Genomic DNA, 19,716 nt, shown 5'->3' with positions numbered 1-19,716 from the left:
CAGGCATAAAATAGAAATAAAACAGCATTTCGAAACGTGGAAATTAATTTATCAGCTCGATTTGATCAACGTGGTCGACACGAGAACCCAAGTGTTCCTCCCCTAGCAGCATCATCAGCTGCCCCAAGAGGACATAGCCATGCAAATCATTGTTTGAAGGGGTGCGCGAGCCCTCCTTGCTCTCGTCATCCATTCTATTTGCCTTTCATGCCCAGCTCCACCACATATCTTCGATTGAAAGGAAGTACACACTAAACACGTACTTTGTATTATTTTACCTACAGACATCTACAGTAATCATGAGACTCATGACATGTGCATCGAGCCCTGTGCATATCTTGGGTAGTCTGACGTGGTAAAGCTAGATCCTATTTGCACACATGGGTATGAACGTACGTGGGCTGTCACACGAAATGGAACACACCAACGCAAAACACACAGACATAAGTGGTCCAGGTTGTATTGGGGGCTGCTCCATCCTCTCTCGGCCGGGAGAAGTGCAGAGGTCCCCTACCTAGGTAAGAAAGGTACGAAGTAACATTACCTTGAGAGTAATAACGTTCTGTATTATCACACCTTAGTAATGCCCCAGTTTCCCACGCAGGCATCCCGAAGATGATGCGGAATCCGCCCGAGCGATCAAGTGCAAGACGACTCAGTCACCTTGCTTGCTGCCCAACCTCGATCGCGAGCAGGGTATATCCGGGTAAGCTGGGGGGGGGNGGGGGGGGGGAAGAAAAGAATAGACGGGTATCCCCATTTCTTTTTTTCATCGGTACCGTACTGTACGACTTGGCGTAGGGTTCCTCGTGGGCATCTGATTGTTGGCATCTAGACCAGGTACTACTGTATTGTATGTAGAGACCTAGGTACATACCTAAGGTAGCTTGGGTAGGTAGGTAGTTGTTTTACCTCACCTGGCCGTTACTGATTATCATGATTGAAGAAGTCTTGGGAGTGGCCATACGTAGTACAGTAGTCAAGTCATGCAATGTCTATTCGCTCAACTCCGAAGTGCTATTTTGCCTCGCACATTGTAACACAGTCATGCCTTCGCTTACGTACTGTCTAGGGGCTTTTTTTCGGTGTTTTCTTCTTCTTCTTTTATCCTTACCAAGCCCTGCAAGCTTGAATTGAATTTAATGTTGGCAGTTGCTACCATGCAGTGTGTTGCACCACGACGTTGTAGAACTAACTGGGCTAGTAAGTAAGGTGCTATGCATCAAACCAGCACGGCTCATTGTTAGGCCCGTCCGCCAGGCGACTTACCGGTAGAAAGCCGAGGAAATTTATTCCCCCGCGGGAAGGCCAGGCTAGACCGACTTTTAAGTTTTGTACCAACCGTCCAGATCCCAGCCCGTCAGTCTTTGAAATTTATTTGTAAGCTCGCGTTCTGTGCTCTGTCATGGCATGGGTGTGCCTCGCTTGCACCTACCTCCCCACGTCAGGCACTACCATACGCCAAAAGCCTAAGGTACCTTGACAGGTTGAGTTGGAATTGCACGTGATATGTCGCACTCCCCTCGTCAGTATGTGTGGATCAACTCGTCAAGGCGCAAACGGCAAATGTTTTCGATAGATATCAGAAAGTTACGCCACTAAAGAGCATTTGATTCTACAAAGTAGAACAAACAAAGATCCAACGGTCATAAAAGAATTTGTTTGACTCTCTCATTTCAAGAAGAAATCAAGAATAAAAACAACCTACTAAACTTGAGAAACAAAATATTCCCGCCACATCCAATTTAAACGCCACTGGCATTCACAAACAAGGATAGAAAAAAAAAAAAACATGCAATCGTCAAATCCAGACAACGCCAACCCCACCATCCGGAGTATCGCCAGTCTTCCATCCCGCGGTAGGCGTTCGGATACCAGCTTGGACGATTCCCCAGAATCAAAGTATGACAGTTTGCTGCTTTCTCGAACTACAGCCTCGGACTATGGTCTACCGGACGTCTTAGCCTGGTCATCCGACAGCGACAGCGATTATGACTCCACCGATCACGCCTCCCCTTTCCCCTCATTATCATCACCGTCATCATCACAATATGCCGCGGACCCCATCGATGCCCTTGAAATTTATACCTTGACCGCGTCCATCTCGGACCCGGAACACCCCCACACCCTGGGCCAGCTCTCCGTCATCAATCTGCCGGACATCCACGTGACGTCAAATCACGTCCTGGTCGAGGTGACCCCTACCATCACGCACTGCTCTCTGGCTACCGTCATTGGGTTGGCAGTCCGAGTGCGCCTGGAGCAAGCCTTGCCGCCAGCCTACCGCGTCGATGTGCGCATGAAGCAGGGCTCCCACGCCCAGGACGACCAGGTCAACCGTCAACTGGCCGACAAGGAACGTGTGGCTGCGGCGCTCGAGAATGACAGCCTCAGGGGAATGCTCGACAAGATGATGGAGACGTGCACGACTTGAATTCTTTACTTTGGATACATTGCATGAGATCCCCCCTTATGTGGCAAAATTCTATTTTCTTCTTCTTCTTTCTTTTCGCTTTGCTTTGCCTGTGGCTCAAACCTGCCCCCCCTTTTTTTCTAATTGACAAGGGGCGTTTGAAGAACAAGAAAGACCACTACGACAAAGGCCAAAAAAAAAAATTCATCAACAACACAAACTTCAGCTCCTCGGATCTAATTCGACGAATCAGTGTTCAATCCTTCATATCGTCAAGTTCCAAGGGGGCCTGGGCTTGTCTCTCTCGGATACAGGAGAACGTCGTCCTATTGCGACAATACAAGTGACAGCCTTGTACTCGATCTACAACGATTAAGTGGCGATCACAATCAACGATCCAATAAAGCGCCGCACCCGCTGTTGTGGATAGCCACGGCAAAACGGCCTGGAATAGTGCTGAGTGGAGAGCCCATGCTGTCATCAGCCCCTCCGCCATCCCTGGTAGGCTTGGGGACGGACCGGGCATCTTAATATTATTATTATTGTACAGCAACAATTAATGAACGCTCAATTCACAGCACTACTGTAGGTAGTACTCTGCACTGCTTTACAGCATTATTCTTCAACAAACTCATAAATGAAAACCTCCAAAACCGTCGAACCGGTAAAGAGGCTCTGCGACCAGCCAAGCTGCCCCTGCGTCTTGGCAACCGTTCCCCCGCGCCCCTTGGGTTTTGTGGTGGTAGCAAACGGGTTTTCCGCCGTTACCCTTTTTTTTCTGGTCTTACCCCAGAGGGCTGCAAAGTTTGGACGTCACACCATCGACCCTCCCATGTGGCTATGAAACTCAAGCAGCATCCAGGTGTGGCATTTTTCTATTTTTAAAAATAAATTACGGATATGTTATTATCAGGAGCCAAGAAAGGAGAAAGGGATATATGGAAACATCCTGCAGTATGTTACTTAGTACCTCCTGTATTTAGCACACACACTGAAATTTCATTCCACAATGTCGTATTTCCCCGCATGTTCATTCTGATCGATGTTCGAACCAGGAGGGAAAAGAAAGACAGGGCCATGCGCCATGACATTTTTAAACATCCAAAAAAAATTGGTTTTGAATGCAGCCAAGAATCGTCGGCATTTAGTACAAGCGTCAAACATATATCGTAAAAAAAAAGAACATGATTGATTGTACTTGTGCATAGCATCATCCATCCCTTGGACGCAAAATAGACCAATATTGTAAATTTAGGTTGGGTCATTAGGTATTGATGCGCCCGCAAAGAAAACAGAACCAAGACCCCCAGGCGTACGTAGTCTGCCACACACCGAAAACGGTCAAAGCGGCCTCCTCATTTCTTCACGCAATGCAGGCCTTCTAAGCAAATCTTACGTGGACTCGCCCAGAATCCCACTAGAGATGAGCTCGCTGTGAAACTCTGGCTCCAGAAACTTGGCGACGCTGACGTCCTCGCTCAACCCCTTCCTGCGCCTGGTCTTGAGCACAAAGTCGCGGGCCGTCGCCTGCGCGCTAGCCGGCAGCAGGGGCCGCAGTACCACCTCGCGGTCGAGCGGGTCACCCGGCACGATGCTCCAGCGATCAAATACAAGGCTTACCGTTGCGGAGCCAGCGCTGCCGATCCGTAGGTCCGTCTCAAAACCAAACGAGTCGATGACGGGGAGCAAACCGCTGACTCGGTACAGCGGCGTCCCGGCAATGGGCCCGTCAGAGAGCACGTGGCCACGGCGGCGCGCGAGTGTGTTGTACAGCTGTGCGACTGAGTCCTGTGATCCAATCATCGAGACAGCGTATGTCGGCTCCATCAGGCGCGGTGAGGCCATAAGGAATGACGAGTAGCAGGCCCGTCGCGAGGTAGGGATTATCTGTCCACCTCCGCGGTATATTGCCTCTTGAGATAGTGCTGCATCCATGATCTTGAATTTTGTGTTTCGGATCGCTGCCGGGGTGTTGGTAATAATCATTATCAGTTATAGTTTCACACTCAGGGGGTTGGGGGCTTGAGATGGAAGGCGAATTTGGTGGCTGAGTGTTTACGCATAAAAGAAAAGGCAAACAAGACAAGACATGACGCCAGGGGCAGATTGGGGGTGAAGGGTGAGCATATATGCAGAAAACTTACGTTCTTCGCAGAGCGGCCCTTCTCTGGTCGCCCAGCTGAAACCTTGACGGATTGACTCCTTGACTGTGTTGAGCAGCTTCTTGTCCACTTCTGTGGGCAGCGTGTCGTCCTGTAATATGTTGGGTCCATTGTCCTCGGGGCCGAACGCCCAGATACTCCGCGCGGCTAGGAGGTCCCACTCGTGCTTCTCCTGGAAGAATTTGGCAATCTTACGCACTGGATCTTTGATCTTGACTGCTCCTGTTTCAATATCGCGAGCGATCTCGTCACCCAGTGGCTCTGCTACCATTGTGATCCTGTTCTTCTTGTTTGGCGTGATGGCGTAGCACTTGGTAGCAGACTCCTCCACGACTGTTTCACAAAACCTCGTGACCGGATCCGACACCTTGATTTCCATGTCGGCGTACAGGCGCCGCAGGTCGTGCAATACACAATCCATGTACAGCTCACCAGTACCAAGAATGACATGCTCACCCGACTCTTCAACCTTGGTGGTAATTAAGGGGTAGCTCTTATTGATCTTGCGGATGCCGTCCAGCATCTTGGGTAGTTCTGAAGGGTTGATGGGCTCCACTGCGACTTTGAAGACGGATTGCGTAAAGTGGGTGACAGGCTTGAAAATGTAGGCGTCCTCGCCGTTGTCGAATGTCTTTTCAACTATTGTCGCCGACTTGACTATTGAGTTGTCCACACCACCGAGGAGAACAAAGTTGCCTGCCGGCACGCCGTCCGTGGGTATGTTGTATTTTGTCTCAGAGATCCAGATGTCGGATACTCTTGCAATAGCCATGTCTTCCTCATCGTCCACAGAATAGCCCTCTCCAAGAACACGAACTTCAGCACCAGGGGTCGCAGTTCCGCTCATCACTCGCCCAAAAGAATGGAAGGTCTTGGCGTCTGGTGAGCTGAAGAGCTTTGTGACCTGGATGACCAACGGACCATCCTGGTTGCAGGACGCCATTGATTTGGCAACTTCTGTATCCAAGGGTCCAGTGTAGTGGCGCTGTAACCTGCCCTCGGCTGCTGCCACAGGTGAAGGTATATGTGCCACCACCATATCCACGAAGCCAGATGAAGCGCCAAAAAACTGTTGACACACCAACCTGAGTAGCACTTGGGCGTCTGACCTGAGCTGAGATGGCTTCAAGGTGATTCCTAGACTACCAATCACCTTTTTGAGCTCTTCTGGGCTGTCGCTGATGGAGTGGGCGAAGAGCTTGTATATGGGCTCCATGACGAATTTGACAAACGACCTTTTGGCGCCTTCCTCGACAGGCTTCCTGGTGAAGGAACGCTTTTGAGGGTTGAAATAGATGTCACCCCATAGCCTCCGGGCGAACTCAGTATGGTCAAGCGGTGCGTACGTGTCTGCGTAGAACTTGGAGAAGGACTGCAGGGTAAAGCACCAGCCCATGTCTGAGCATGCGAACAATACGTTGCCCTTTTCTGGACTTAACCGCCATTTCTCGGCTTTTCCAGGCTGTCCTACCGCCGTATCTGTTATGACGGTGTTTACCTCCTCGATGACGTGCTTTAGTTTAAAGTAAGCATCGTTGGGTGGAAGTTTGAGTTCGAGGATAAGTCTATCCAGCTTGTTGACGATGAGAGTCATGGGAATGTCCTCCAGCACGGCATGCTTTATTATCTGCTCCGTGTTGATCTGGACCCCTTCGAGAACATCGACCACTAAGCACACGCCATCGACCAGCCTCAGGGCCGATGCGACCTCGTCGACGAAGTTGACATGACCTGGTGTGTCGATCATGTTGAACAAGTGCGATTTGCCCTTGGTGCTCTCTAGGACCAAGCTCATGGGAGCTGCCTTGAGTGACAATCCCCTCTCCCTCTCGAGAACGTGCACATCGGTGTATCTAAGCTGTTCGTTCCGTTGCTTGCCAGTACGCTTTTCTAGCTTTTCGCCAATGTCGTGCGTTTCCAAAACTAGCATGTCCATAAAAGAGGTTTTGCCGTGGTGCAGGTGGCCGGCGAATGCGATATTCCTCGTCTGTTCGGGATACCGCATTAGGTCGGCCATAAAGCTGCGGTCGAAGAAGACGGGAGGCAGATCTGCCTCTTCCACTGTGAACTTTTTCGTCTCGACGGGAGCAATGATGGGCTGTGTCAAGGGTTGGGCGTCCTCCTCCTGCACCATCGTTTCGACATCTTCGCCATAAACCTGTTGTGCAGACGGGTAGTATTGTTTGTCCTCGTGAAGGACGACGGCGTTTGAAGGGCGGCCATCTATTAGGATGGAGTCGGTACCAAGCATCAGTAACTATGCGCTCAAACATACATCATTCTTGTGTCTAAGTGAATGCATACCGTCGACCTCCATCAGATCAGCGCCCGCGCCATCTGCGCCAACCTCTGAAGCGTCATCATAGACATAGTTGTTGGCGTCCCGGCCGTGATCCGACTCTTCCTCGGAAGCCTCAGCCTCCTCCCCGATAAAGTTGCCGAACCTGGAAGTGATATTGGTCAGTAGATCCAGTGGGAAACGTCTGTCTAGGAGAGCGACTCACTCGTCGTAAAGATCATCCATTGCGACGGGCAAAGTGATATGCGACCCTTATAAGATAAGAGTTAAAAAGGGGAAACCAAGCAACCGTCTCCGAACTGAAGATGGATTGCAATAGGCGTGCGATTTGGCGTGGAATTGATATTTACAGCGTTTCGATGGTTTCGGTATCAAAGTGCTAGGAGCGGATGGTATTTTGACTGCGTTTACCTATGGACCAGCATCAGATTGGATTGATCCATCATGATGCGCACCAGGCTAAACCGCGTCGGCAAACGCGATGCAGGGATGCTTGCTGTTCCAATTCACTTTTTTTTTTCGCCGGCCATTCTTATCGATACAGTCCCGACGTTGGTCCCGCCCCCACCTGCATTGGCTGTCCGCCGAGCTATCCACTGTCGGGCAAACAGGAGGACCTGATTACGGAGTATACATACCTACAGGTAGGTAGGTAGGTACGCAGTATTAATTACGAACTGCGATAGTTACTTTTTTCGTCTGAACTGGATATCCCGTACAGTATGATTCGGCGTTAATAGGTACGTTTTATATCGAGCATTGGTGCTCGGATATTGAACATGATCAAGAAACGTTTCATTCATCCATGGCTTCGGTACAGTTTACAGGCGGTCTAACAAAGCACGCGTCTTAGTGTTTTTTGAGTATCGTATGTTACGTACCTTATGACAACTACCCTTATACTTATCCATACCTAGCTCTTTGTGCACCTTTTTGTTTCTACTACCTTACGGTACCCTGAATGAATAACGTCGCTCCGACACCGGCTAATTTCAGTGGGACATTCCTAGGTAGCTAAGTGCACCTGTTCAAAAATAACGCAACGCGACATAGATTAACCCCAACCATTATCTGCACCTGTTCAAAAATAACGCAACGCGACATAGATTAACCCCAACCATTATCTGCACCACCCAACTTTAATGTAAGTCCACACATTCAATTTTAGGTCTACGAACAAAGTATATATATGAAAATAATAGTCTCAGTGCTCAGACTAGACCCCCCTGCGTTGCAGGGTGGACCGGGCGCTCCATGTACCTTTCAGCCACACGGCTTCTCGACCAATTAAATTGGCCGAAAAGATCGCGCCCGTTCTAGTAAGGACCACTGCTGGATAAGAACAAAACCTCAGACGATGTAGATGTATATAACTTGAAATGGGACGAAGGCCCGCAATGGCAGTGAACGCTGCACGCTAAGAGACCAAAGCCGGTGCAGGCACCTGTCATCAGTCTCAACGGTGGGGCGACACTAGCTGGTGTGGAAAGAGCTTCCCAAGCTTTTCAAGTTCCCCTCAACCACCCTTTTTGGTGTGTCGGTTCATCCCACACCAACTGCCCGTGCTTCACCGTCCCTTGTATCCGTCTGTGACTTTTGTGTTTGCAGGTCCTATTTAACAACCACCTAACCACTCGCCCCCCTCGGTCCTCGGTTTGGTTCCAGCCAACTGCAAACATCCTTCCCTCTCCTAGAATCAAAGGTTTTGCTCTCCATATTCAACTTAATCGCTTCAAAACAACATGTCGAACAGTCTGCCCCCAGTCTACATTGCGGCTGTTGCCAGGACACCCGTGGGGTCGTTCCTTGGGTTAGTAAATCCCTCTTGCTCGACTTCTGAAGAGATCCCACCAAGAACTATTTCGTTGACATATAGCCTGTGAACCATCACAGATCTCTTTCTAGCTTGAGCGCTACCCAGCTCGGGTCCCATGCCATTAAGTGTGAGACCAACTTCTTCCTTCTGTACTGTACGGCCTTAAAGCGGACATAAACATACTGATCGACACAAAGCTGCCGTCTCGCGTGTGCCAGAGATCAAGCCTGAGGATGTAGAGGAGGTCTTCTTTGGAAATGTGCTTTCGGCCAAGTGAGTGAAACGCAAGCTTCATACTCAAGCTCCCATGAGCAGTGGCCGATGACCGAGCATGGAAAAGCTAAGACGTACCCTCTTTGAAATATTATAGCGTCGGCCAAGCACCCGCAAGGCAGTGCGCCATCGGCGCCGGTCTCTCAAACTCAGTCTCCTGCACCACGGTCAACAAGGTCTGCGCCTCGGGTATGAAGGCCATCATCCTGGGTGCACAGACCATCATGACGGGCAACGCCTCCATCGTCGTGGCCGGTGGTACCGAGTCCATGTCCAACACCCCCCACTACCTTGCCACCTCGCGCTCTGGCACCAAGTACGGCGACCAGACCTTGATCGACGGCATACAAAAGGACGGTCTGCGTGACGCCTACGGCAAGAAGGAGCTCATGGGCGTTGCCGCGGAGCTGTGCAGCGTCGACCATGAGCTCTCGCGTGAGGCTCAGGACGAATACGCCATCAAGTGCTACCAGAAGGCCCAGGCCGCTACCGAGGCCGGCGTTTTCAAGGCCGAGATCGCCCCAATTGAGGTTAGCGGCGGTCGCGGTAAGCCCAACGTCACAGTCGACCGCGACGAGGAGGTCAAGAACCTGAACATCGACAAGCTCAAGTCTGCCCGCCCGGCCTTCCAGACCACCGGCGGCACCGTGACGGCCCCCAACGCCTCGCCGATCAACGACGGCGCTGCTGCCGTTGTTCTGGTATCCGAGGCCAAGCTCAAGGAGCTCGGCATCAAGCCTCTGGCCAAGATTCTTGGTTGGGGTGATGCTGCCCGCGAGCCCGAGCGTTTCACCACCGCTCCGGCCCTGGCCATACCCAAGGCCATCAAGCACGCCGGTATTGAGCAGAAGGACGTCGACTTTTACGAGATCAACGAGGCATTCTCGGTTGTGGCACTCGCTAACATGAAGCTTCTGAACCTTAACCCCGAGACCGTCAACGTCTTTGGTGGCTCCGTGGCCATCGGCCACCCTCTGGGCTGCTCTGGTGCCCGCATTGTTGCCACCCTTACCACGGTCCTCAAGGAGAAGAAGGGCAAGATTGGATGCGCTGGTATCTGCAACGGTGGCGGCGGTGCTTCGGCCATTGTGATTGAAAACCTGCAGTAGGAACGGTGGCAGAGGTCCAATCTCTGATTAATACCCAACAACAACACATACTGAAGCCAAGTGTTCATAAGACTGCCTCAAACGGTAAAACATCACCTTACATATTCCCTATTTTACCTTGTGGAATCAAATATAGTCCCAGGCGATTTTTTTGCAGATTATGATCGAGACGAGGACCTCAACAGAGTATAAAGAAGAAAAAAAAATAACAAAAGCACATCACTAAAGATTCGACGTAGTCTGCTACCAGTATATCACAGATTACTGCTGTCTCCTCGTATCGCAATGTGAATGGTGTATTAGGAAATATAAACCGCGTCAGACTATGCCTATGTATGTTATGATTTCGGATCGAATTATCAACAAACCCTCTTTGACTAACTGCAATTCGTTTTTTTTTTTGTCCAGGACACATCGATCAACGCTAGGCGGGTAGGGAAAGTCGGGGGAAAAGATATGAAGAGAAAAAAACCAGGAGGCAATGAGATAAAATGAAAAAGAAAAAAAAAGTGTGAATATGGTAGAAACGAAAGAAGAAGAAAACAAAGTACCCGGCGTGTAAAGGTACTACCGGACTCGCCTCAGCGGATCTTCACCGAGCGCCGGCAACGTAACATAGAAATTTAAGAAGAAATTCAACAAAGACAAGCGAGACCCCAGACCCGATATGCAACCGATAAAAACAGAACAAGAAGCAGAAGAAGAAAGAAAACTCCGTTAAAAAAAGAGCCCCTTGGTCCAACGGACGCTCGTGGACTGCGAAAGGGCAGAGAACACAATTAAAGCACAAAACAAGTACAAATAAATGGCTACACATGCGAACTCAGACTATGTTGAAGACCCACCAGCGCTGTCGACCTATGAGGTACCTGGTGCAATGCCGTCCTTGGCCCACCGTTGGAAATCTTCATTCATTCCTTGGACCTCGACCTGGCTTAGGTCCTTCATCCAGGCGTTGTTCATGATCATCTTTTCGCGGAATAGTTGAGCACGCCGGTCCCGATCAAAGGCACGTCTCTCCTCCGAGAGCGACGTCATGTTGTAGATCATGTACTCGGATGTCTCCTTCTCATATACTATCTTAGACGAGTTGATGCAGATTCGCAGGCCGAGACCTTCGTTGTAGGAAAGCGGCTTAGGAACAGCACCGTCGTCCGAGTCCGAGTCTGAGGATGGTAGGTTGCGTGCTAACACCGTCTTTTGGAGACGCAGCTTAGGCACCCCCTCAGTCGGGTCGACTCGCATGTAGGAAGCGATGTAGTACTTCCATCGATCCGTCGGCTCCATTTCTTCCGCGTGGAAGGTCGTATCCTCCTTTGGTAACCAGCGTACTGTTGCCTCATTGCTGCTCGGGGACTGTTGGATTACGTGTGCTTGTTAGCAAGCCTCCAAATACTGGCCGAGGCCCGAGAAATACAGCTATGTATCCTCAACTTACCCAGGTAATCATAAACATCTCGCCATCCTTGATGCACTTTTCCGCAAACTTGCGGGCACTGATCTCAACCTGATAACTAGTCTCCTCCTGACTCTTGGCCGTCAGGAATTGTTGCACAAGATCCGGTGTCTTCTCCTTGTTATCAGAGTTGTTGCAAACAAGAGCTTGCCGGCACAGCGTCTTGAGCAAGTCCTGGATGGTGTACAACGTCCAGCCACACTGCAGATAGTAATGGCGTAGGACGTCCTGATACCTGCTCTCGTCTATTTCACCCGTGATGAAATCCTCGATAAGCTCAACTGTCCTCGGCCAGAACGTCTCGGGATCACCATCGAAGTAGTTCATCTCGTCGTGGACCAGGCCCAGCTGCTTGGCAGGCTTGTCTGCCCTCTCTCGCCTGATCTCCTCAAGCACGCTCTCTTTGCTTTCTTTGACGGTCTTCAAGCGTTTGTATAATGTCTGGAAGACGCTGAAGAAGACAAATATCGTCTGGTTGCAGAAGAAATTGTGCCATGGCCGCGGGAAAAGTCCATCGGCCTTAAGCTCGCTGTCGCCTTCGTTCAGAGGATTGTAACCAGATAGTACGGTTGCCTTTGGAGGATTTTGCAGCCAGCGTTCGTTATTGGCGTTCTCTGCGGTAGCAGAGCCATCATCCGGCGCATCAGCCATCTCCTCCTCATTAGCAGAGCCCTGATCGGGTGTGGTTTCCTTGCTGGCTGATGTGTTGCTTTCTTCGGGCTGGCTTCTAGTCTTGCTGCCGTTGCGACCTGGGTCCAAGAGCCCACGAAGGAGGTCTGATTTCTTGCCATTGCGGCGGCTTCGGCCATTAGTCAATTCAGCAGGCGTATTGTCATCAGCTTCCTCCTCGCCAGCATCTCGATCAATATCGCCAAGATGCTGACGGACCTGCTCGGGAAGTATTCCAAAGAACTGTGGGACCGAGTTCTCGAAGAACTCTAGAATCCTGTCCTTCTCAGAAGATCCATGCTGCCCGCTGTTCATTGCATACAGGACCATGAACCTAAGTAAATCCAGGAGAACCCCCTGATCGGTAAAGGACCAAAGGTGCTGAAACCTTGGCGCTTTGCCCTTGTTGACCCGTTGGCGCTTTTGCTCCTCGTGCTTGGTCTTGATCAAATCAACCAGGTGCTTGGCAGACAGAGTCCGCTTGTCATTGCCCTTCACCTGGATTCCCTGGTGATCCAGACTCTTCAGGTGCATGGCTTTTGTTTGACTTTGCCATACCTTTTCCCACTCACGCTATTTATTGTTGAAGATTCAAGTTAGCATTCTTGTTCGATATCCAAGTTTTCATATCCAGATATGACACCCGGGTACTTGTACATACCTGGCTAAACCTCCATTCCTCGTCCTTCTGCTTGAGGCGAGCCATTACAATAGGCACCACCGTGAAGGGATGCTGGAACATGTCATTGACTACTTCAGCCCCCTTGTCTGCCCCGTACACCTTCTTAAGTACCCGTTTGTAAATTGAAGTGCTCTGGCCTCCCAGCCCACTGGGCATCCTGAAGTTCTGTCTCTCGGCAGGGTTCAGGGTCAGCATTTGCTGAGCGATCGGCTCCAGCAACTGGATGCACTTCTGGTTGGCTTCGATAAAAAAGTCGTAGTCGTGACGCTCTTCTTCAATCCGATGAAGGCCTTCTTCGAAAGCGTTCTTTCGATGGGCCACGAATCCACTATCTTCCGAGGCCCATGTCGGATGAGAAGCCCATTCGTCGTTCAGAACCGAATTACACAGCTCGTCGCGTCCGCTACATGGCTTTAGTCGCTCTCGCTTCGGGAGCAGCCGGTAACTTGGGCCGTATCCGCGGCAGTTGCTGAGTGATACACGACCAGTTGGTGGTTCAGGCTTGTTCTCAACCAGCTCATCATCACCTGTGTACCGAACAAAGTTCTTAAACCACGTCATAAGTTCGACATTAGCGCCTATTATCATCTGGGCCTTTTGGACGAGAACGTTCTTATCAATCAGGCCCTGCGTGTAAAGGTTGATGAGTTTGAAAAATTCGTGCAGAGTTGTCCTGTTGCCAATGTGCTTCTTGATACGCTCGAGGTAGTTAAGCGCCTTCTCCTGGGAGACGCTTGTCGATCCAGACGGGCTCATTGGTTCGGGCACGATCGGCGTCAACGACGGCTCAATAGAAGGACCATCGGCCGAAGGCTTGTGTGTGGTCTTTGCCCGTTTGTTTGCACTATTGATAGACGCAGATCCAACAGCTGGCGACTGTTGCGCCTGGGGTGTTGCAACAGCTGGCTTTTCTATACGCGGTCGCTTCTTGTTGTCCTTGCTGGCACTGACCGGAACGGCAAAATTACCAACAGGTGGCATTTTGGGACCTTCCCGAGCGGGGTTGGTAGCTTGTGGCATCTGGTTGATGTGATTCAGAAGCCCGCCGTCCTCGGCAGGTCGTTGACCAAACGTGCGAGTCTGGGCCGCGGACTCGGGGAGAAATTGTTTGAAGTCCTCTAGGAGATCTGGGGCTGTATGGAACAAGGTGGTGACCTGAGCATACACCTCCTGAATCGGCTTCTGCTCCCGCTGGTACGTCTGCAGTATCTCAAGAAATTGTTTGTAGATTTCGGGCTTGTCCTGGAATCGGTTCTGTGGTTAGGTCTGGTTAGCTCCACGATGCCCTGGGGTTGGAACAAGGAAGCCAAACTTGAAAGAAAATAAATAAAGTAAGGGAGATGCTGGCTGTATGCATGTCCCTGCATGATGCGGTTGGAAACATGGATATAAACTCCCAGCCACAGCAACAATATGCGCAGGCGAAATACATACAGCCAACCTTATCAAGGTTTGACGACTTACCTTGATCTTATTGACGTAACTGATGGCATGGTTGAACTCGACTGGTCCCCTCTGACCCCCTTGTTGCGAAGCACTTCCATTCAACGAAGCCGGCGGCGCACCTGGCGTCGGGGTTTGTGCATTTCTGGCCATAGGGCCAGGAAGCGCTGAACCAGGACCTGCCACAAGACCCGAGCTAGGACCTCCAGGTTGCTGTCCTGAACTCACGACACGCTGTTGATGAGCAGGGCTGTGACCATCGAACTGGCCGCCTGGAGCACCGCCAGGACCAAATGGACCAGGCCCCGGTTGCGCGGGCGCACTGAACTGGGCTTCAGGACTTTCAATACTATGTTGTACTGACTGCTGCCAGTTCCCTGGCCGAGTGTTGGGGCCGAGATACTGGGCATTCTGGCCAGGAGGTGCAGATCCGTCTACGGGTGGCAGTGCGCCTCTTCCGGCCCCGATGGAGTGGACGGTAGAACCTGACGGTGTAGTGACCCTTATGCTGTTGGGGTTATTGTCCAGCCCGCACTCAATCCGGTAGCCGGGCGGCAAGAACGTGTTGAAACCTTGTATGAGGTTCGGATGTCCAGCAAAAAGATCGGAAACTCGGTTGATCACTCCAGGAGTATCGATACTAGGGTCATGTGAAGTTAGATATTGGCTAGCTCAAAGTCAGTTGGCAACGGAACATACGTCTGACTCTTGAAATCTTTCATGATATCGAGGAATCGGTTATAAACATCGGGTTGTTCATGAAACTGAGCCTTGACTTGATCGAGGTAGCTGAGCGCATCCTGAAAAGACGACAATTGCCGAATGTCAGTTAATGTGTTTGCGACGATAGGAGCTTAGCTGTCAATCTGGTCTCGTCAGTAACGACATAACATACATTCAAAATAGGCTGTGAACCCTGCTGCGAGAGCCCAGCAGCGGAGCTTGTTTGTGCTGGAGGCACGACAGCGGGCGGAGGGGCCTGTTGGCCAGGTGCCCGACCATTTTCTGGCTGTAGTGGGCCGCCAAAGACGGATCCAGGGCTACCCCCAGGTCCTAAGGAGCCGTTGGGACCTCCCGCTTGCTGAGGGATCGGCGCAAACATCTGGTGCTGCTGGCCACCCGTGCTGTTCTGGTTCGGGGGTTGGGGCGGCATCTGCCTGGCGGGATCGCTGTGGATCGGCCCGCCGAAACCAGCTAACTGCGTCGTGGGTGCTCCCAAGGGCAGGCCGCCTGATGCGCCGTTGTGGGCACCCAAGAGACCGCCAGGACTGTGTATGACACCCGCTATTCGTGAGGCGACGGGCTGGTGAATTGGTATGGAGCCGGCGGTGCTGTGAAGAGGTGCTCCGGGCGGGTATGGCTCGCGTGCCTGCTGCCGGTCTGCGTGTTCCCGCTCGCGTTCACGGTCGATGTCTCGCTCACGGTCACGATTGGCGGCTTCCTCTTGTGTAAGTGGACGGTGTCTGTGCTCGTCGAGGTCACGTTCTCGGGGATCGCGCTCGCGGTCAAAGGCACCGCCGCCGTGGGGCCGCTGAGAATTCATAGGCCCTGAGCGCCCAGGCGGGCTTTCCGGGATCTCGGGGAGGGTGGTTCTGAGAGCCTAGGTCAGGCTAAGTTAGTTAGGGAGACGTTCTTCTGATCAAGGACAGCAAAGGCTGAAAACATTCAGGGTTGAGCTTAAGGCGTGGTCTGGCTTGCAGGATTGCGGAAGACGAGGACAAGAAATTTGAACTCACCCAGTCTGGAAGAGGTAGACGACACTGCGACTGGTGGTGGCAGGATCGCTCAGTTCCTGCAAAGACGTAATATTACGGCTTCAGCCACGAGCTTTTTCGAGGCATAGATCAGTGCAAGTCTGTACAATGAGGTTTTCAAGTAGATCACAGATGACTAGCAGTGACTGCGGCCTCGGAGTCAGGGTATCTCTGCGGTAACTTATGAGACGGGTCCTGGTGATTGTGGTGGTGGTGGTGGTGGGCGACGCGATGCGACGGCAAGAGCTCCTTTCCTCTGGAGGGCGGTGGCAGAATTCTGAGTGGGTGGACACAATGACCGGGATACGAGCACAGACGAGCCCATGAGATTGATTGATTGATTGATTGATTGATGGAATCCAATGTTCAACTCTGCACTTGATTCTCCCTTGCCCTGCGAGAAGATAATGTAAAAGAAATAACTAAATCTCGCGTTAAGCTAAATAAAAGTCACTTGATAAAACTCGTAGACTTGACTGAATAGTTTTAAGCATGGGCAAGGGATCTATCTGGTGTCTAGTGTTCAGTCGCTTAGGTAATGTGTTTTTTTTATTCGTTGCCCGCCGGTTACGGAAGTTGAGGTCATCGTCTGCTCGGGGGAGTGAAATAATCAATTCAAGAAATCTTCCACCCACTTGTCAGTTACCGATCAGTCGGTCTGTTTTATCCTCGCACCAACAACGCCCTGTCTATCGCCCAACCCGCTGCAACTGATAACGACCGGACGGAAAATTGTTATAAAATTGCATGAATTGAATTTCGGTGAGCATCTAAAAATCTTATCTACCCACGTTACCTAAGGTAAAGGTAGGTAAGGTAAGAAAGCTAGGTGGGACGGGGCTCATTAACAGCCCGTTAGCTTGCGCCGTTGAACCTGCCTTGAGGCGCCTTTACCTGCAGGTAATCGGTACCAATCCTTGAGATATTCTCCATTTATGCATCGGTACCTACGCAACAAAACCATCGAGGCGTGTGCTCCTCTTATGGTATCGCGTGCAATTTCCAGTATAAATACAAAAGAAGCATCTAAATCTCACTCGTCCTTAGATTGTTGTCACTTTGACTCCTTCTCCTTTCCCCACCTCGAGGTCTCGTCACCACCTTCCCAGTCCTTCTCCTCGTACCCAATTTCACGCTTGACCTTCTCGACGGTGTCTGCATCGCCCGTGTTCTTTCCGATGTTGTCGCTGTTACGACACATACAATCATTAGCTTGAAATCATACCACACACAGGCTTGGAAGCATAGGGCGCTTTTGAACTTGTGAACATATAAGTCAACAACTCACCTCAGCTTCACCGCAGGCTTGCCATCCGCAGAGCTCAGTTTGATGACAATGTTTAGCGGGGTCGACTTCTTCCCGGTCGACTTGCTAACAAAGTCGTTGGTCAAGAAGGTTCCCACTCCAAAAGTGGGCTGGAAGCCCGCAGCCTCTGACACCTGTTTGTACTGCAGGCACCGGTCTATATCGAGCGAATCCGAAAAGACAATGGTCTTCTTTTCCTTGATCCCTTGTTGGTCGTAGAATTCGCGCATCCGCTTGACGAACGTCTCTGGGTCACCCGAGTCCTGCCTCACTCCCGCAAACACCTGAGCGTACGTCTTTGACTCGTCACCCGCCGCCGCCGAGTGCTCCTCCTCAAGCCATCGCACCGGTCGGCTGAAAGACTTGAGAAACTCCGGGGTGCCAAAGGTGTCGGTCAGCGCGATGCCAAGCACGCCGGGGCCAAAGGCGCCGACCCACCGGGCCAGCGCCTCCTCAGATGCGGTGCGGTAGTCGCCAGTAATGGCAGCAATGCCCATGAACCACTCGTGCGCGACCGTGCCCACGGGGGCCATGTTGAAGCGCATCGCCAGGTGCACATTGCTCGTGCCGGAGAGCTTGCCGGCTAGACCTCGCTCCTGAGCCTCCTTGCTTGCCTTAACCAGCCCGCGGAATACCAGGGCTTGAGTGTGGTAGTCCCTGCGACGCCTGGTACCGAATTCTGACAATATGCAGCCGCCCTCAAGGATGCGTTTACCCTTTTCGTAGGCGAGCTCTTCCTGGCCCTGGTAATCCCAGTCGGTATCCATGAAACGGAAGTAGGCCTCGGAAGTAAGAGCGAGAATGGGGATCTCATAAAGTATGGTGTCTACCCATTTGCCCTTGATCATGATGTCGATATCCCCCACGTCTGAATCGGTGCCCTCGTCCTTGCCAACTGGTGCAAAGCTCACAACGACTTGATCCCTAGGGTTCAACCGGAAGTTTTTAAGGAACTCCAGGTGTTGAGTACCGAGGTATGAGCAGTTTTCTTTCAAGAAGCGGTACTCCTCATCTGAGAGTGAAATATTGCCCAGTTCTACGGGGGGCAGTCAGCACAGTCAAGTGTGATGTGTTTTTCATTTCTCTCATCGGCTGGCAGATAGAACCTACTCCTGATCTGATCCTGCAACCACTGGTAAGCCTTTCTCGACAACCTTTTGTCCGGTGTCCGGTTTGTGAAAGAATATGTGACAGAAGTGTTGCTGTAGTATTTGAGGACCGCAGATTGCATAGTGAGTTTATACAAATCCGTGTCCAAAAAGGATATGACTCCCTCAGGAAAAGGAGAATCGCTGTTGAAATCCATTTTGTTGACAGAGGCTAGCTACCGGTCTGGTTGTACTGGGATGAATGCCTGGTTGTTGCAATGTAAGATATGGTGAATTGCGTGGGTTTTCGGAAGAGATAGATAGATGACTGATATGCCCCGCAACAGTTGCCTTGGGAAGCTAGATTATGGGGGTTTGTCAGCGACAACTATCTTCATTCTCTCCTTTGGTTTACTACAATTGACCAGATGAACTTATAGGGGCAAAATTGAGTAAATGGCAGTCGGGTTCGTTTTTATGTGATGCCAGACCTTGTTTGCAATTATAGGGTTGAAACTCAGTCTTGGAGGGGTAGCTAGGGTCTATCTGGGTTAGTATTATAATTGCTCACCTTAAGCTTTTACTGTGAAACAGAAGTAACTAGTGTTCTCTCACCAAAAAGAATCCTAGATGTAACAAGTGATATATACAATATGTCGTAGTGATGAAAGAACTTATTTATTTATCGTGGGAGATGTGAACTAGTTCTAGGATACTCTTTGTAGGTGGTGCTTTGTCAGTCAACGGACGTGGCAACTGTGATGATATTTAGGTAGGCATGTATGATGCAGGATTTCCACCCAGTAAAAGATGATGTTTCCACTCAGTCGCCCACTCTATTGAAACAAGACGAACGCATTCCTTAAAAATGACAACCACACGTGGCCACCTAGGTGAGCATTAATGAGGTGCAAGATTGTGTACCTTGTCATAAATTCAGACAACAAAGGGATTCGGGACTTGCTGGAGCCCGACAAAACAAAAACGTGTACTGCAAAGTGAGTGACAAAATGATGTTATGAAATGTCTGTATGGACGAAGGAGACAACAGAGCGGGACAACGCCTGAGGCATGATGTACGTAGTAATTACTTCGCAAAAGTTTGCGTGCATTTAATACTTCATATTAATTGTAGTATGGGTTGGGTGTTTGGTGAGTTATTCGACAGTGTTGTAAAATCAATATCTCGCACGCCTGCAAGTATCCTACCTCGGAATGTGGGCAGGTGTTGGTTAAAATGCGGTCT

The 19,716-nt window shown here is 50.8% G+C and overlaps 4 protein-coding genes across 4 annotated transcripts; 2 read left to right on the top strand and 2 right to left on the bottom strand.

The window, feature by feature from the left end:
- Nucleotides 1-1,792: 1,792 nt before the first annotated feature.
- PgNI_00386 (uncharacterized protein) lies at nt 1,793-2,434 on the top strand (the record flags this gene model as incomplete). The annotated part of the gene is made up of 1 exon (XM_031120467.1): nt 1,793-2,434. One exon carries the CDS (start codon nt 1,793-1,795, stop codon nt 2,432-2,434), a length of 642 nt encoding a protein of 213 aa, XP_030988156.1.
- A 1,166-nt stretch (nt 2,435-3,600) lies between these two features.
- On the bottom strand, nt 3,601-7,307 carry PgNI_00385 (uncharacterized protein). Its single transcript, XM_031120466.1, has 4 exons — nt 7,080-7,307; nt 6,880-7,019; nt 4,558-6,798; nt 3,601-4,374 (listed from the first exon to the last, which is right to left on the bottom strand). The coding sequence occupies exons 1-4, from the start codon at nt 7,097-7,099 to the stop codon at nt 3,806-3,808; spliced, it is 2,970 nt and encodes a 989-aa protein (XP_030986789.1). The 5' UTR covers nt 7,100-7,307; the 3' UTR covers nt 3,601-3,805.
- Nucleotides 7,308-8,275: 968 nt separating this feature from the next.
- PgNI_00384 (uncharacterized protein) lies at nt 8,276-10,339 on the top strand. The gene is made up of 4 exons (XM_031120465.1): nt 8,276-8,684; nt 8,768-8,817; nt 8,888-8,963; nt 9,061-10,339. Exons 1-4 carry the CDS (start codon nt 8,617-8,619, stop codon nt 10,070-10,072), a joined length of 1,206 nt encoding a protein of 401 aa, XP_030986788.1. The 5' UTR covers nt 8,276-8,616; the 3' UTR covers nt 10,073-10,339.
- A 46-nt stretch (nt 10,340-10,385) lies between these two features.
- Nucleotides 10,386-19,015, bottom strand: PgNI_00383 (uncharacterized protein). The gene is made up of 9 exons (XM_031120464.1): nt 18,493-19,015; nt 17,365-18,418; nt 17,135-17,263; nt 15,218-15,914; nt 15,022-15,122; nt 14,344-14,962; nt 12,859-14,133; nt 11,511-12,770; nt 10,386-11,428 (listed from the first exon to the last, which is right to left on the bottom strand). The coding sequence occupies exons 1-9, from the start codon at nt 18,686-18,688 to the stop codon at nt 10,931-10,933; spliced, it is 5,829 nt and encodes a 1,942-aa protein (XP_030988161.1). The 5' UTR covers nt 18,689-19,015; the 3' UTR covers nt 10,386-10,930.
- Between the last annotated feature and the right edge of the window lie 701 nt (nt 19,016-19,716).

This window comes from Pyricularia grisea (genome assembly GCF_004355905.1).
Source record: "Pyricularia grisea strain NI907 chromosome Unknown Pyricularia_grisea_NI907_Scaffold_1, whole genome shotgun sequence".
NCBI classification, from domain to species: domain Eukaryota; kingdom Fungi; phylum Ascomycota; class Sordariomycetes; order Magnaporthales; family Pyriculariaceae; genus Pyricularia; species Pyricularia grisea.
Note: the sequence above shows the minus strand (reverse complement) of the source record. Positions and strands in the feature narration are given on the sequence as shown.